General features: G+C 39.1%; 1 protein-coding gene across 5 annotated transcripts in view; it reads right to left on the bottom strand.

Moving 5' to 3' along the window:
- LOC106570908 (uncharacterized) overlaps positions 1-16691 on the bottom strand; it is a 35524-nt gene extending 18833 nt beyond the window's left edge. For 2 of the 5 annotated variants that reach the window (XM_082961576.1, XM_014143488.3), the window contains exons 1-11: positions 16556-16691; positions 14916-15037; positions 12802-12918; positions 11506-11622; positions 10773-10874; positions 8778-8894; positions 8045-8146; positions 6126-6242; positions 4813-4929; positions 4080-4181; positions 2161-2277 (exon numbers count right to left, since the gene is read on the bottom strand). In XM_082961576.1, coding sequence (XP_082817702.1) covers positions 2161-2277; positions 4080-4181; positions 4813-4929; positions 6126-6242; positions 8045-8146; positions 8778-8894; positions 10773-10874; positions 11506-11622; positions 12802-12918; positions 14916-14965 — 1058 coding nt within the window. In that variant the 5' untranslated portion in view covers positions 14966-15037; positions 16556-16691. The remainder of the gene's footprint in view (positions 1-2160; positions 2278-4079; positions 4182-4812; positions 4930-6125; positions 6243-8044; positions 8147-8777; positions 8895-10772; positions 10875-11505; positions 11623-12801; positions 12919-14915; positions 15038-16555) is intronic. The other 3 variants (XM_082961578.1, XM_082961579.1, XM_082961577.1) reach the window with 3 other exon arrangements.
- Between the last annotated feature and the right edge of the window lie 481 nt (positions 16692-17172).

The raw sequence follows: 17172 nt of genomic DNA, 5'->3' as shown, positions 1-17172 counted from the left end.
GGTTCTGCAGGTGGTGACCACAGACCACTTCTCAGTTCCTATGCTTCCTGGCTGATGTTTTGGTCACTTTTGAATGCTAGCGGTGCTTTCACTCTAGTGGTAGCATGAGACGGAGTCTACAACCCACACAAGTGGCTCAGGTAGTGCAGCTCATCCAGGATGGCACATCAATGCGAGCTGTGGCAAGAAGGTTTGCTGTGTCTGTCAGCGTAATGTCCAGAGCATGGAGGCGCTACCAGGAGACAGGCCAGTACATCAGGAGACATGGAGGAGGCCGTAGGAGGGCAACAACCCAGCAGCAGGACCGCTACCTCTGCCTTTGTGCAAGGAGGAGCAGAAGGAGCACTGCCAGAGCCCTGCAAAATGACCTCCAGCAGGCCACAAATGTGCATGTGTCTGCTCAAATGGTCAGAAACAGACTCCATGAGGGTGGTATGAGGGCCCGACGTCCACAGGTGGGGGTTGTGCTTACAGCCCAACACCGTGCAGGACGTTTGGCATTTGCAAGAGAACACCAAGATTGGCAAATTCGCCACTGGCGCCCTGTGCTCTTCACAGATGAAAGCAGGTTCACACTGAGCACGTGACAGACGTGACAGAGTCTGGAGACGCCGTGGAGAACGTTCTGCTGCCTGCAACATCCTCCAGCATGATCGGTTTGGCGGTGGGTCAGTCATGGTGTGGGGTGGAATTTCTTTGGGGGGCCACACAGCCCTCCATGTGTTCGCCAGAGGTAGCCTGACTGCCATTAGGTACCGAGATGAGATCCTCAGACCCCTCGTGAGACCATATGCTGGTGCAGTTGGCCCTGGGTTCCTCCTAATGCAAGACAATGCTAGACCTCATGTGGCTGGAGTGTGTCAGCAGTTCCTGCAAGAGGAAGGCATTGATGCTATGGACTGGCCCGCCCGTTCCCCAGACCTGAATCCAATTGAGCACATCTGGGACATCATGTCTCGCTCCATGCACCACAGACTGTCCAGGAGTTGGCGGATGCTTTAGTCCAGGTCTGGGAGGAGATCCCTCAGGAGACCATCCGCCACCTCATCAGGAGCATGCCCAGGCGTTGTAGGGAGGTCATACAGGCTAGGGGGTCATACAGGCACGTGGAGGCCACACAAACTACTGAGCCTCATTTTGACTTGTTTTAAGGACATTACAGCAAAGTTGGATCAGCCTGTAGTGTGGTTTTCCACTTTAATTTTGAGTGTGACTCCAAATCCAGACCTCCATGGGTTGATCAATTGGATTTCCATTGATTATTTTTGTGTGATTTTGTTGTCAGCACATTCAACTATGTAAAGATAAAAGTATTTAATAAGATTATTTCATTCATTCAGATCTAGGATGTGTTATTTTAGTGTTCCCTTTATTTTTTTGAGCAGTAATATATATATATATATATATATATATATATATATATATATATATATATATATATATATATATATATATCACTATTTCATAAAAAACACTATTTCATAAAAACCACGACCCTATTCCACTACAGTACTGACTCTTACTGATCCTACACCAGGCTAATGGCCTGGGAGGACGGGACTCTTTCATTCATTGTAACTCTTTTGCAGTAAAACCTCTTACACTCATGTACTTCTCTGCAGCTGCCACCACAACATCTCTTCTGTGATTTACATTCCATTTCTGCAGTACAGTTGATAGACATGGCAATGAACGATAAAAGACGCCAACCTTAATGAAGCACAAATTCATATCACTGTATTGTCATAGACCTACTACTTAGCCTTGACCTATCATCCTCTACTCTCTTCACTGCCTCAGCATATGACACCTTCTGTTCTACTCTGGCCTTGGCAATCTCAACCTGTCTCTCTCTCACCGGACAACAGTCTCTGCATCACTCCACCAATCAGGCATTTATGGTAGAGTGGCCAGACAGAAGCCACTCCTCAGTAAAAAGCACATCACAGCCTAATTAAAGTGTTCATTAGTTATGATAACAATATTATTATTGACTGCAACTGTGAAACATAGCAAATGATGCTCCTCCTAACAGCCTTTGTATTGAGAGGTAAAGCAATACTCTATTGAACAAATCTTCCTGTTTTGCATTTTCAGTTGAAACTAAACTGTATTCAGACCTTTCTATTACCACTTCCCTGTGCAAAATGTTAAACTCACCTAAACTTTCCATCCAAAGCTCTATATCTGAAATGAATGGGCTGATCCATTGACTGGTCACTCTTCATGGACAGATAGCTGGGTGCAGGAGATGCTGCTGACTGTTCAGACTGGGGGCTGTAATATAAATTGCATCAATGAAAACATGAATCTGGTGAACACAGTCATTGTAAATAAAAATAAATATTTCTGAAGAACAAACCTCATGTTTCTCAGGTACAATCAATAATGTGTCGTTTGGGTAACATTCACATGAAAGGAAAAGTGAGGCTGGAAAACTATCTTTCGCTGTTTGTTTCATTAGTCCATTGTTGATATAGTCCCAAAATGTTTTGCATATCAGCAATCAAGTTAAGATATATAACTTTCAAAATATAGAAATACAGCCAGTTTAATGCATTTTGCATCCTGATGCAAAACGCAGCATCATATGATGCAAAATGCATCATACTGGCTGTATTTCTGGATTTTGAAAAGTTATATATCTTGAAAACTTGATTGCTGACATGCAAATTATTTTGGGTGTATATCAACAATGGACTAATGAAACAAATAGCAAAATATAGTTTTAGAGGAAGTTTTCCTTTGTTTACCTACAATTATTTCTGAAAGGCTTATAATGTACAGTACCAGTCAAAAGTTTGGACACACCTACTCATTCAAGGGTTTTTCTTAATTTTTAACTATTTTCTACATTGTAGAATACTAGCAAAGAAATCAAAACTATGAAATAACATATATGGAATGATGTAGTAACCAAAAAAAGTGTTAAACAAATCAAAATACATTTGAGATTCTTCAAAGTAGCCATCCTTTGCCTTCTCTCAACCAGCTTCACTTGGAATGCTTTTCCAACAGTCGTGAAGGAGTGCCCACATATGCTGAGCCCTTGTTGGCTGCTCCAACTCATCCCAAACTATCTCAATTGGGTTTTATTTTTTTATTTAACCATTCAAGTCAGTTAAGAACAAATTCTTATTTACAATGATGGCCGAAGAACAGTGCCTTGTTCAGGGGCAGAACGACAGATTTTTACCTTGTCAGCTCAGGGATTTGATCTAGCAACCTTTCGGTTACTGTCGTTTAAATCTGTCATTCTGCCCCTGAACAAGGCAGTTAGCCCACTGTTACTAGGCCGCCATTGAAAATAAGAATTTGTTCTTAACTGACTTGCCTAGTTAAAATAAAGGTAAAATAAAAAATACAACTGGCCCAACGGTCTAACCACTAGGCTACCTGCCGCCCCCGGGTTGAGGTCAGATGATTGTGGATGCCATGTCATCTGATGCAGCATATTTTAAAATATATATTATAAAATAATATAATGAAAACCTAATTTGATTTGTTTAACCCTTTTTTGGTTACTACATGATTCTATATGGGTTATTTACATAGTTTTGATGTCTTCACTATTATTCTACAATGTAGAATAGTAAAAATAAAGAAAAACCCTTGAATGTCACTCCCACTGGGCCAGAATCATCCTTTGCAGGACCATCGGGGCAGATTCGCAGTGAGAACTTGCAGGGAGGGATTTTGCCTAAATCTATTTAGGCATATTAAAAGACTTTTGTTTTTCCGATCACGAGTATCATCCGATGCGATCTGACTATCAACTGTCAATTTACGGATACGATTGCGTTTATGAGTATGGCCATGTCGGCATATCCCAAATAGAGAGTCATGCTACAAGACAGGTCCTGAGAGAATGCTCACAAATACATTTTGAATTTTTTCATATTGGTAGTTGGGATGTTGTGTGCGCATCTTCTCAATGGTAATTTTGTCAAAAACACTTGCAGACTCGAGTGATCACTATCAAACATATGAGCAAGTGGCCACTCGACAAAGGGCTGAGGGGCCAAGAGTTCAGTTTGATATTCAACCATAGACACAGCCTGTCAATGTGGAGGACTTACCAGTGATATGGCCTTCCATAGAAGGTACCTGGGTGATCCGTTATACCTCTCCATGAAGAGTGAGAGTATGAGGTGAAGGCAGACATTTTCCTCTGCTTAGCCCTTGTATTCGAAAAGAGGAAACAGGGATGTGTTATCTACTGTAGGTGAAATATATATACACTGGTCTATATGTCCTGCTGTTTCATAATGGCTTGCCATCATAATTAAAACAAATGTATCGTGGCCATGTAAAGCAGAACTTTTTGAAATCAGATTCCTGTTGTGTGGTGAATTTACACTACAGTCATATAACATGAATGCAAAATAAATGTAAAAAAAGATGGGACAAGGCCTCTTAGAATGTGATTGGACGATCCATGGAACTCTCACTTTTCACTGTGAGGTCTGAGGAGGCAGACGATGCTAGTCCTAGCAGCCTTTGTATGGACAGGAAACAAGCAACAGTTCTTTAACAAATCAAGAGCTTGAAATGATAAGGTTCTATCTGCATTTTTGTCCAAATTTAGTTGATATAGCTTTGTTCTGTACAATGTTCTCTACCTAATGTGGTGCTCACACTATTCAAACCAATGAGGGCTTGGAACTTTAAAGCCGATTTATTTCAGAGTGATCTTTTTGTAGATATAACCTTATAATTCTCGGTCATGAAATCACTTTGAACTAAACCGTATTCACATCTTCTATTCAGACCTTTCTATTACCACCTCCCTGTGCAAAATGTTAAACTCACCTAAACTTTCCATCCAAAGCTCTATATCTGAAATTAATGGGCTGATCCATTGACTGGTCACTCTTCATGGACAGAGAGCTGGGTGCTGGAGATGCTGCTGACTGTTCAGACTGGGGGCTGTAATATAAATTGCATCAATGAAAGCATGAATCTGGTGAACACAGTCATTGTAAATAAAAAAAAGAAGTGAAGAACAAACCTCATGTTTCTCAGGTACAATCAATAATATCTAATGTGGGTAACATTCACATTAAGGTTTACCTACAATTATTTATAAAATATTTAGAATGTAACTAGGCTTAGGACTCAATTTGACCTGGGTTTGTTGACAATGCGTCTTTTAAAAGTAATTTCTGATTGAGCCGAAATACAGCGCATTCTGAAAGTATTCAGACCACTTCCCTATTTCCACATTTTGTCACGTAAAAATACCCCGTAATGACAAAGCGAAAACAGGTTTTTAGAAATTTTTGCAATTGTATTAAAAATAAAAACTGAAATATAACATTTACATAAGTATTCAGACCCTTTGCTATGAGACTCGAAATTGAGCTCAGGTGCATCCTGTTTCCATTGATCATCCTTGATGTTTCTACAACTTGATTGGAGTTCAACTGTGGTAAATTCAATTGATTGGACATGATTTGGAAAGGCACACACCTGTCTATATAAGGTCCCAATGTTGACAGTGCATGTCAGAGCAAAAACAAAGCCATGAGGTCAAAGGAATTCTCCGTAGAGCTCAGAGACAGGATCGTGTCGAGTCACAGATCTGGGGAAGGGTACCAAAACATTTCCGCAGCATTGAAGGTCACCAAGAACACAGTGGCCTCCATCATTCTTAATAAATGGAAGAAGTTTGGAACCACCAAGACTCTCCCTAGAGCTGGCCGTCCGGTCAAATTTAGCAATTGGGAGAGAAGGGCCTTGGTCAGGGGGGTGACCAAGAACCCAATGGTCACTCTGACAGAGCTCGAGAGTTCCTCTGTGGAGATGGGAGAACCTTCCAGAAGGACAACAGTCTCTGCATCACTCCACCAATCAGGCATTTATGGTAGAGTGGCCAGACAGAAGCCACTCCTCAGTAAAAGGCACATCACAGCCTAATTAAAGTGTTCATTAGTTATGATAACAATATTATTATTGACTGCAACTGTGAAGCATAGCAAATGATGCTCCTCCTAACAGCCTTTGTATTGAGAAGTAAAGCAATATTCTATTGAACAAATCTTCCTGTTTTGCATTTTCAGTTGAAACTAAACTGTATTCAGACCTTTCTATTACCACTTCCCTGTGCAAAATGTTAAACTCACCTAAACTTTCCATCCAAAGCTCTATATCTGAAATGAATGGGCTGATCCATTGACTGGTCACTCTTCATGGACAGATAGCTGGGTGCAGGAGATGCTGCTGACTGTTCAGACTGGGGGCTGTAATATAAATTGCATCAATGAAAACATGAATCTGGTGAACACAGTCATTGTAAATAAAAATAAATATTTCTGAAGAACAAACCTCATGTTTCTCAGGTACAATCAATAATGTGTCGTTTGGGTAACATTCACATGAAAGGAAAAGTGAGGCTGGAAAACTATCTTTCGCTGTTTGTTTCATTAGTCCATTGTTGATATAGTCCCAAAATGTTTTGCATATCAGCAATCAAGTTAAGATATATAACTTTAAAAATATAGAAATACAGCCAGTTTAATGCATTTTACATCCTGATGCAAAACACAGCATCATATGATGCAAAATGCATCATACTGGCTGTATTTCTGGATTTTGAAAAGTTATATATCTTGAAAACTTGATTGCTGACATGCAAATTATTTTGGGTGTATATCAACAATGGACTAATGAAACAAATAGCAAAATATAGTTTTAGAGGAAGTTTTCCTTTGTTTACCTACAATTATTTCTGAAAGGCTTATAATGTACAGTACCAGTCAAAAGTTTGGACACACCTACTCATTCAAGGGTTTTTCTTAATTTTTAACTATTTTCTACATTGTAGAATACTAGCAAAGAAATCAAAACTATGAAATAACATATATGGAATGATGTAGTAACCAAAAAAAGTGTTAAACAAATCAAAATACATTTGAGATTCTTCAAAGTAGCCATCCTTTGCCTTCTCTCAACCAGCTTCACTTGGAATGCTTTTCCAACAGTCGTGAAGGAGTGCCCACATATGCTGAGCCCTTGTTGGCTGCTCCAACTCATCCCAAACTATCTCAATTGGGTTTTATTTTTTTATTTAACCATTCAAGTCAGTTAAGAACAAATTCTTATTTACAATGATGGCCGAAGAACAGTGCCTTGTTCAGGGGCAGAACGACAGATTTTTACCTTGTCAGCTCAGGGATTTGATCTAGCAACCTTTCGGTTACTGTCGTTTAAATCTGTCATTCTGCCCCTGAACAAGGCAGTTAGCCCACTGTTACTAGGCCGCCATTGAAAATAAGAATTTGTTCTTAACTGACTTGCCTAGTTAAAATAAAGGTAAAATAAAAAATACAACTGGCCCAACGGTCTAACCACTAGGCTACCTGCCGCCCCCGGGTTGAGGTCAGATGATTGTGGATGCCATGTCATCTGATGCAGCATATTTTAAAATATATATTATAAAATAATATAATGAAAACCTAATTTGATTTGTTTAACCCTTTTTTGGTTACTACATGATTCTATATGGGTTATTTACATAGTTTTGATGTCTTCACTATTATTCTACAATGTAGAATAGTAAAAATAAAGAAAAACCCTTGAATGTCACTCCCACTGGGCCAGAATCATCCTTTGCAGGACCATCGGGGCAGATTCGCAGTGAGAACTTGCAGGGAGGGATTTTGCCTAAATCTATTTAGGCATATTAAAAGACTTTTGTTTTTCCGATCACGAGTATCATCCGATGCGATCTGACTATCAACTGTCAATTTACGGATACGATTGCGTTTATGAGTATGGCCATGTCGGCATATCCCAAATAGAGAGTCATGCTACAAGACAGGTCCTGAGAGAATGCTCACAAATACATTTTGAATTTTTTCATATTGGTAGTTGGGATGTTGTGTGCGCATCTTCTCAATGGTAATTTTGTCAAAAACACTTGCAGACTCGAGTGATCACTATCAAACATATGAGCAAGTGGCCACTCGACAAAGGGCTGAGGGGCCAAGAGTTCAGTTTGATATTCAACCATAGACACAGCCTGTCAATGTGGAGGACTTACCAGTGATATGGCCTTCCATAGAAGGTACCTGGGTGATCCGTTATACCTCTCCATGAAGAGTGAGAGTATGAGGTGAAGGCAGACATTTTCCTCTGCTTAGCCCTTGTATTCGAAAAGAGGAAACAGGGATGTGTTATCTACTGTAGGTGAAATATATATACACTGGTCTATATGTCCTGCTGTTTCATAATGGCTTGCCATCATAATTAAAACAAATGTATCGTGGCCATGTAAAGCAGAACTTTTTGAAATCAGATTCCTGTTGTGTGGTGAATTTACACTACAGTCATATAACATGAATGCAAAATAAATGTAAAAAAAGATGGGACAAGGCCTCTTAGAATGTGATTGGACGATCCATGGAACTCTCACTTTTCACTGTGAGGTCTGAGGAGGCAGACGATGCTAGTCCTAGCAGCCTTTGTATGGACAGGAAACAAGCAACAGTTCTTTAACAAATCAAGAGCTTGAAATGATAAGGTTCTATCTGCATTTTTGTCCAAATTTAGTTGATATAGCTTTGTTCTGTACAATGTTCTCTACCTAATGTGGTGCTCACACTATTCAAACCAATGAGGGCTTGGAACTTTAAAGCCGATTTATTTCAGAGTGATCTTTTTGTAGATATAACCTTATAATTCTCGGTCATGAAATCACTTTGAACTAAACCGTATTCACATCTTCTATTCAGACCTTTCTATTACCCCCTCCCTGTGCAAAATGTTAAACTCACCTAAACTTTCCATCCAAAGCTCTATATCTGAAATTAATGGGCTGATCCATTGACTGGTCACTCTTCATGGACAGAGAGCTGGGTGCTGGAGATGCTGCTGACTGTTCAGACTGGGGGCTGTAATATAAATTGCATCAATGAAAGCATGAATCTGGTGAACACAGTCATTGTAAATAAAAAAAAGAAGTGAAGAACAAACCTCATGTTTCTCAGGTACAATCAATAATATCTAATGTGGGTAACATTCACATTAAGGTTTACCTACAATTATTTCCGAAAGGTTTATAATGTACAGTACCAGTCAAAAGTTTGGACACACCTACTCATTCAAGGGTTTTTCTTTATTTTTTACTATATTCTACATTGTAGAATACTAGCAAAGAAATCAAAACTATGAAATAACACATATGGAATGATGTAGTAACCAAAAAAGTGTTAAACAAATCAAAATACATTTGAGATTCTTCAAAGTAGCCACCCTTTGCCTTCTCTCAACCAGCTTCACCTGGAATGCTTTTCCAACAGTCTTGAAGGAATGCCCACATATGCTGAGCCCTTGTTGGCTGCTCCAACTCATCCCAAACTATCTCAATTGGGTTTTATTTTTTTTATTTAACAATTCAAGTCAGTTAAGAACAAATTCTTATTTACAATGACGGCCGAAGAACAGTGCCTTGTTCAGGGGCAGAACGACAGAATTTTACCTTGTCAGCTCAGGGATTTGATCTAGCAACCTTTCGGTTACTGTCATTTAAATCTGTTGTTCTGCCCCTGAACAAGGCAGTTAACCCACTGTTCCTAGGCCGTCATTGAAAATAAGAATTTGTTCTTAACTGACTTGCCTAGTTAAAATAAAGGTAAAATCAAAATAAGACTGGCCCAACGGTCTAACCACTAGGCTACCTGCCGCCCCCGGGTTGAGGTCAGGTGATTGTGGATGCCATATCATCTGATGCAGCATATTTTAAAATATATATTATAAAATAATATAATAAAAACCTATTTTGATTTGTTTAACCCTTTTTTGGTTACTACATGATTCTATATGGGTTATTTACATAGTTTTGATGTCTTCACTATTATTCTACAATGTAGATGTCACATCCTGGCCAGTAAAAGGGGTTATTTGTCATTGTAGTTGGTCAGGGCGTGGCAGGGGGTGTTTGTTTTGTGTGGTTGGGTATTGTGGGTTTAGGTTGTAGTTTTCTTATTTCTATGTTTATCTAGCTTTTCTAGTTCTATCTGAGTTTTGTCAATGACCTCCAATTAGAGGCAGCTGGTTGTTGTTGTCTCTAATTGGAGGCCATATTTAGTTGTGTGTGTTTTCACTGGGTTTTGTGGGTGGTTGTTTCTAGTATAGTCTATGCACCTTACTGGACTGTTTTTGTCATTTGTTTTGTATTGATTAAGTGTTTTCTTTAATAAATGAGAGGATGAGCACTTTACCCGCTGCGTTCTGGTCCGATGATACCTCCTCTTCAGACGACGAAGAATGTTACAGTAGAATAGTAAAGATAAAGAAAAACCCTTGAATGTCACTCCCACTGGGCCCGAATCATCCTTTGCAGGACCATCGGGGCAGTTTCGCAGTGAGAACTTGCAGGGAGGGATTTTGCCTAAATCTATTTAGGCATATTAAAAGACTTTTGTTTTTCCGATCACGAGTATCATCCGATGCGATCTGACTATCAACGGTCAATTTACGGATACGATTGCGTTTATGAGTATGGCCATGTCGGCATATCCCAAAGAGAGAGTCATGCTACAAGACAGGTCCTGAGAGAATGCTCACAAATACATTTTGAATTTTTTCATATTGGTAGTTGGGATGTTGTGTGCGCATCTTCTCAATGGTAATTTTGTCAAAAACACTTGCAGACTCGAGTGATCACTATCAAACATATGAGCAAGTGGCCACTCGACAAAGGGCTGAGGGGCCAAGAGTTCAGTTTGATATTCAACCATAGACACAGCCTGTCAATGTGGAGGACTTACCAGTGATATGGCCTTCCATAGAAGGTACCTGGGTGATCCGTTATACCTCTCCATGAAGAGTGAGAGTATGAGGTGAAGGCAGACATTTTCCTCTGCTTAGCCCTTGTATTCGAAAAGAGGAAACAGGGATGTGTTATCTACTGTAGGTGAAATATATACACACTGGTCTATATGTCCTGCTGTTTCCTAATGGCTTGCCATCATAATTAAAACAAATGTATCGTGGCCATGTAAAGCAGAACTTTTTGAAATCAGATTCCTGTTGTGTGGTGAATTTACACTACAGTCATATAACATGAATGCAAAATAAATTTAAAAAAAGATGGGACAAGGCCTCTTGAAATGTGATTGGACGATCCATGGAACTCTCACTTTTCACTGTGAGGTCTGAGGAGGCAGACTATGCTAGTCCTAGCAGCCTTTGTATGGACAGGAAACAAGCAACAGTTCTTTAACAAATCAAGAGCTTTAAATGATAAGGTTCTATCTGCATTTTTGTCCAAATTTAGTTGATATAGCTTTGTTCTGTACAATGTTCTCTACCTAATGTGGTGCTCACACTATTCAAACCAATGAGGGCTTGGAACTTTAAAGCCGATTTATTTCAGAGTGATCTTTTTGTAGATATAACCTTATAATTCTCGGTCATGAAATCACTTTGAACTAAACCGTATTCACATCTTCTATTCAGACCTTTCTATTACCACCTCCCTGTGCAAAATGTTAAACTCACCTAAACTTTCCATCCAAAGCTCTATATCTGAAATTAATGGGCTGATCCATTGACTGGTCACTCTTCATGGACAGAGAGCTGGGTGGTGGAGATGCTGCTGACTGTTCAGACTGGGGGCTGTAATATAAATTGCATCAATGAAAGCATGAATCTGGTGAACACAGTCATTGTAAAAAAAAAAAAGAAGTGAAGAACAAACCTCATGTTTCTCAGGTACAATCAATAATATCTAATGTGGGTAACATTCACATTAAGGTTTACCTACAATTATTTATAAAATATTAAGAATGTAACTAGGCTTAGGACTCAATTTGACCTGGGTTTGTTGACAATGCGTCTTTTAAAAGTAATTTCTGATTGAGCCGAAATACAGCGCATTCTGAAAGTATTCAGACCACTTCCCTATTTCCACATTTTGTCACGTAAAAATACCCCGTAATGACAAAGCAAAAACATGTTTTTAGACATTTTTGCAATATTTTGAAATATCACATTTACATAAGTATTCAGACCCTTTGCAATGAGACTCGAAATTGAGCTCAGGTGCATCCTGTTTTCATTGATCATCCTTGATGTTTCTAGAACTTGATTGGAGTTCAACTGTGGTAAATTCAATTGATTGGACATGATTTGGAAAGGCACACACCTGTCTATATAAGGTCCCACAGTTGACAGTGCATGTCAGAGCAAAAACCAAGCCATGAGGTCGAAGGAATTCTCCGTAGAGCTCCGAGACAGAATTGTGTCAAGGCACAGATCTAGGGAAGGGTACCAAAACATTTCTGCAGCATTGAAGGTCACCAAGAACACAGTGGCCTCCATCATTCTTAAATGGAAGAAATTTGGAACCACCAAGACTCTCCCTAGAGCTGGCCGTCCGGTCAAATTGAGCAATTGGGAGAGAAGGGCCTTGGTCAGGGAGGTGACCAAGAACCCGATGGTCACTCTGACAGAGCTCCAGAGTTCCTCTGTGGAGATGGGAGAACCTTCCGGAAGGACAACCGTCTCTGCATCATTCCACCAATCAGGCATTTATGGTAGAGTGGCCAGACAGAAGCCACTCCTCAGTAAAAGGCACATGACAGCCTAATTAAAGTGTTCATTAGTTATGATAACAATATTATTATTGACTGCAACTGTGAAACATAGCAAATGATGCTCCTCCTAACAGCCTTTGTATTGAGAGGTAAAGCAATATTCTATTGAACAAATCTTCCTGTTTTGCATTTTCAGTTGAAACTAAACTGTATTCAGACCTTTCTATTACCACATCCCTGTGCAAAATGTTAAACTCACCTAAACTTTCCATCCAAAGCTCTATATCTGAAATGAATGGGCTGATCCATTGACTGGTCACTCTTCATGGAAAGAGAGCTGGGTGCAGGAGATGCTGCTGACTGTTCAGACTGGGGGCTGTAATATAAATTGCATCAATGAAAACATGAATCTGGTGAACACAGTCATTGTAAATAAAAATAAATATTTCTGAAGAACAAACCTCATGTTTCTCAGGTACAATCAATAATGTGTCGTTTGGGTAACATTCACATTAAAGGAAAAGTGAGACTGGAAAACTATCTTTCGCTGTTTGTTTCATTAGTCCATTGTTGATATAGTCCCAAAATGTTTTGCATATCAGCAATCAAGTTAAGATATATAACTTTCAAAATATAGACGTACAGCCAGTATAATGCATTTTGCATCCTGATGCAAAACGCAGCATAATATGATGCAAAATGCATCATACTGGCTGTATTTCTGGATTTTGAAAAGTTATATATCTTGAAAACTTGATTGCTGACATGCAAATTATTTTGGGTGTATATCAACAATGGACTAATGAAACAAATAGCAAAATATAGTTTTAGAGGAAGTTTTCCTTTGTTTACCTACAATTATTTCTGAAAGGCTTATAATGTACAGTACCAGTCAAAAGTTTGGACACACCTACTCATTCAAGGGTTTTTCTTTATTTGTACTATTTTCTACATTGTAGAATAATAGTGAAGAAGTCAAAACTATGAAATAACACATATGGAATGATGTAGTAACCAAAAAAAGTGTTGAACTTATCAAAATACATTTGAGATTCTTCAAAGTAGCCACCCTTTGCCTTCTCTCAACCAGCTTCACCTGGAATGCTTTTCCAACAGTCTTGAAGGAGTGCCCACATATGCTGAGCCCTTGTTGGCTGCTCAAACTCATCCCAAACTATCTCAATTGGGTTTTATTTTTTTATTTAACCATTCAAGTCAGTTAAGAACAAATTCTTATTTACAATGACGGCCGAAGAACAGTGCCTTGTTCAGGGGCAGAACGACAGATTTTTACCTTGTCAGCTCGGGGATTTGATCTAGCAACCTTTCGGTTACTGTCGTTTAAATCTGTCGTTCTGCCCCTGAACAAGGCAGTTAACCCACTGTTCCTAGGCCGTCATTGTAAATAAGAATTTGTTCTTAACTGACTTGCCTAGTTAAATAAAGGTAAAATAAAAAATAAGACTTGCCCAATGGTCTAACCACTAGGCTACCTGCCGCCCCCGGGTTGAGGTCAGGTGATTGTGGATGCCATGTCATCTGATGCAGCATATTTTAAAATATATATTATAAATAATATAATAAAAACCTATTTTGATTTGTTTAACCCTTTTTTGGTTACTACATGATTCTATATGTGTTATTTCATAGTTTTGATGTCTTCACTATTATTCTACAATATAGAAAATAGTAAAACTAAAGAAAACACCTAGTAAGTGTTGTGAAACTTTTGACTGGTACTGTATATATGCCTAGTTTGTAAACTGTCAATTACTTATTATTGCAATATTACTATTTACTGCAACTGTGAAACATAATCAAATCAAAGTTTATTTGTCACGTGCGCCAAATACAACAGGTGTAGTAGATCTTACAGTGAAATGCTTACTTACAGGCTATAACCAATAGTGCAAAAAAGGTATTAGGTGAACAATAGGTAAGTAAAGACATAAAAACAACAGTAAAAAGACAGGCTATATACAGTAGTGAGTCTATAAAAGTAGCGAGGCTACATACAGACACAGGTTAGTCAGGCTGATTGAGGTAGTATTTACATGTAGATATGGTTAAAGTGACTATCCATATATGATGAACAGAGAGTAGCAGTAGTGTAAAAGAGGGGTTGGTGGGTGGTGGGTGGTGGGACACAATGCCGATAGCCCGGTTAGCCAATGTGCGGAAGCACTGGTGTATTTTTCATTATGTTAAATGAACAAATTATAACATTCATGTTTTATTTAATATTATTGTTAAAATATTACTAGATATGAATGACGCTGTGACATGCCAGTAAGCCATCATCAATTCAGTTTGCCTTAATTTACAGTGGGTATGCTGATAAAATTACAATTGAAAAAGCATGTAGGGGCTTACCTGCTTTCCACACCACCCTCATCTTCCTCTGTTTCCTGTGAGGAACTCATGATTGAGGGCTGTGATATGGGACACTCAGCGTAGTCTTTGTGGTCTAGACATTTTTGTCTAGTCTATCTATTCTAGAGAGAGGATAGAAGATACAGATGTACTGTGTTAATTTGATCACTCTGTTGTCAAAGATACATTTCCTGGGCAGCAGCAAATGCAAATTGCAGTGTATTCGAGTTTTTAAAAGGCTTCTAAAGTTTGTAATTTCCACTTTAAAATGTCAGACTTGATTTATGCTAACAAACAATGTATCAGCTCCTACAAAAATGACCATAATGTTTCACATTTCCTGTTGCTGCAGGATTATGTTCCTGTTGTGAGAAACTGGTCAAATTAAGACATCTATATGTAGCTAGACATCACATAATCCACAATAGCATCTGATTTTAAAAGGTATGTTGTACTTGTAAATAAGGTACCGTTATTATTATTGTTTGTGTCTAGGCTACTATTTTCTGATTGACAGCTGAAAGTGTCTGGCAGGACACTGTAGTTTGCAAAATAGGATCTGTGAAAAAGCTCTTATTTATTACTTTATGCAACAACAACATACATCTAGTCTACTCGGTGGCAGAATCTAATTTGAGGTGGGGTTTGACCAGAAAGCATGTTCAGGACTATAATTTCCTCCTCATATTGTAGCCTACAATATGTCTACCCACACACCTAGGCCTAGGATATTAATGGATTCAAGACGAGGTCGTTTTTATTGAACTCAGATTCTCAGTTTTGTCAGTGTCAAAGGAGCCTGCCATTTCGATCACTTGTGCGGTATTAAAAAAGATTCTGCCAAAGTCTCCAGTCATGTAAAATGATGTAGAATTGCAAGAAATGTGTTTATAAAAGGCCAGATTTTTCCCAGATCCTAGGCTACTATAAATGTTTCCCATATATGCATCTTCAGTAAGTGTCTCTCCTCTACTGCTCTATGCCACTACGCAAATGCGATGATATGCATGCAATGTTTATTATAAAAGTTTTTTTTTTTCATGCATTCAGAGACCTCAAAACTCCCCAGGTCACTTTGTGTTCTGATACCTCAGAACTCACCAGGTCACCCACCTCTCACCCTCACTTTGTGTTCTGATACCTCAGAACTCACCAGGTCACCCACCTCTCACCCTCACTTTGTGTTCTGGTACCTCAGAACTCACCAGGTCACCCCCCTCTCACCCTCACTTTGTGTTCTGGTATCTCAGAACTCACCAGGTCACCCCCCTCTCACCCTCACTTTGTGTTCTGATACCTCAGAACTCACCAGGTCACCCCCCTCTCACCCTCACTTTGTGTTCTGATACCTCAGAATTCCCCCACCCCCCTCTCACCCTCACTTTTTGTTCCGGCACCTCACGATTTACAACTACATCACTGGCTACAGTACAATGAAGTGTTTTGGAGAAATCTATTAAGTTATATAAGTAAGCCATGACTTACTGTGATATGTTTTTTTTTCGTACTTGAACACAACTAGAGGAGAAGAATTCGATGTCTCATACGCAAACACGAGGCAATGGAACCTATTCAGAGGAAATCCATATACATATATAGTCTTAGAGTGAATGCATTGTTTCCTCCGCTCATTAACTTACCTCTGAATTTAGTTTAACGCAGTAAAAAAAAAAATCTAGTTTTAATTTACTTAATCAAAGTTATGTTTTGAATCCGATGTCCCTTTTGTGTGCTAAAATGGCAGATATGAAACTTTACTTTCACCTTTGATTTCCTTATTGTTACGCTTGTCAACTCATTGAAAAAGGATCCACCCACCCATGTCTTGTCACAATCTGCGTGTGCTAAAAGTGTCCAGCAGAGGGAGTTAGACTTCTGTCAATGAATTGCCGCAGAGCTGGCAGGTCCCTGTGTCTGTAAACTACTGTAAGGACAGGAAAAACAGAGTGCTACCAATCTGTGACAGAATGGATGGAGCACATGTTGAAATCGCAGTGAATCAATCTTCAGGACTAGATCAGGACAAGAGCTAGAACCCACGACAAGGGATTTTACAATGTTAAATGATAAAGGCTGAATAAAGAGAAAAAACGATACAAACGTTGCTCGGGTGCAAATGCTTTAAAAAACTGAATTGTGAGAGTAAAGTTAGGACAGTATCCAGGAGAAGTCGGATTCTTGCCACCTACAGTTACAGGAAGATGTTACAGGAAGCTGTCACATTGTCAATACCAGGGATCCAAAGCTATTATAGCAG

This window comes from Salmo salar, chromosome 15 (assembly GCF_965601325.2).
Source record: "Salmo salar chromosome 15, fSalSal1, whole genome shotgun sequence".
Lineage (NCBI taxonomy): Eukaryota > Metazoa > Chordata > Actinopteri > Salmoniformes > Salmonidae > Salmo > Salmo salar.
The sequence above is the reverse complement of the archived record's forward strand: the minus strand, read 5'-3'. Positions and strand labels throughout refer to the sequence as shown.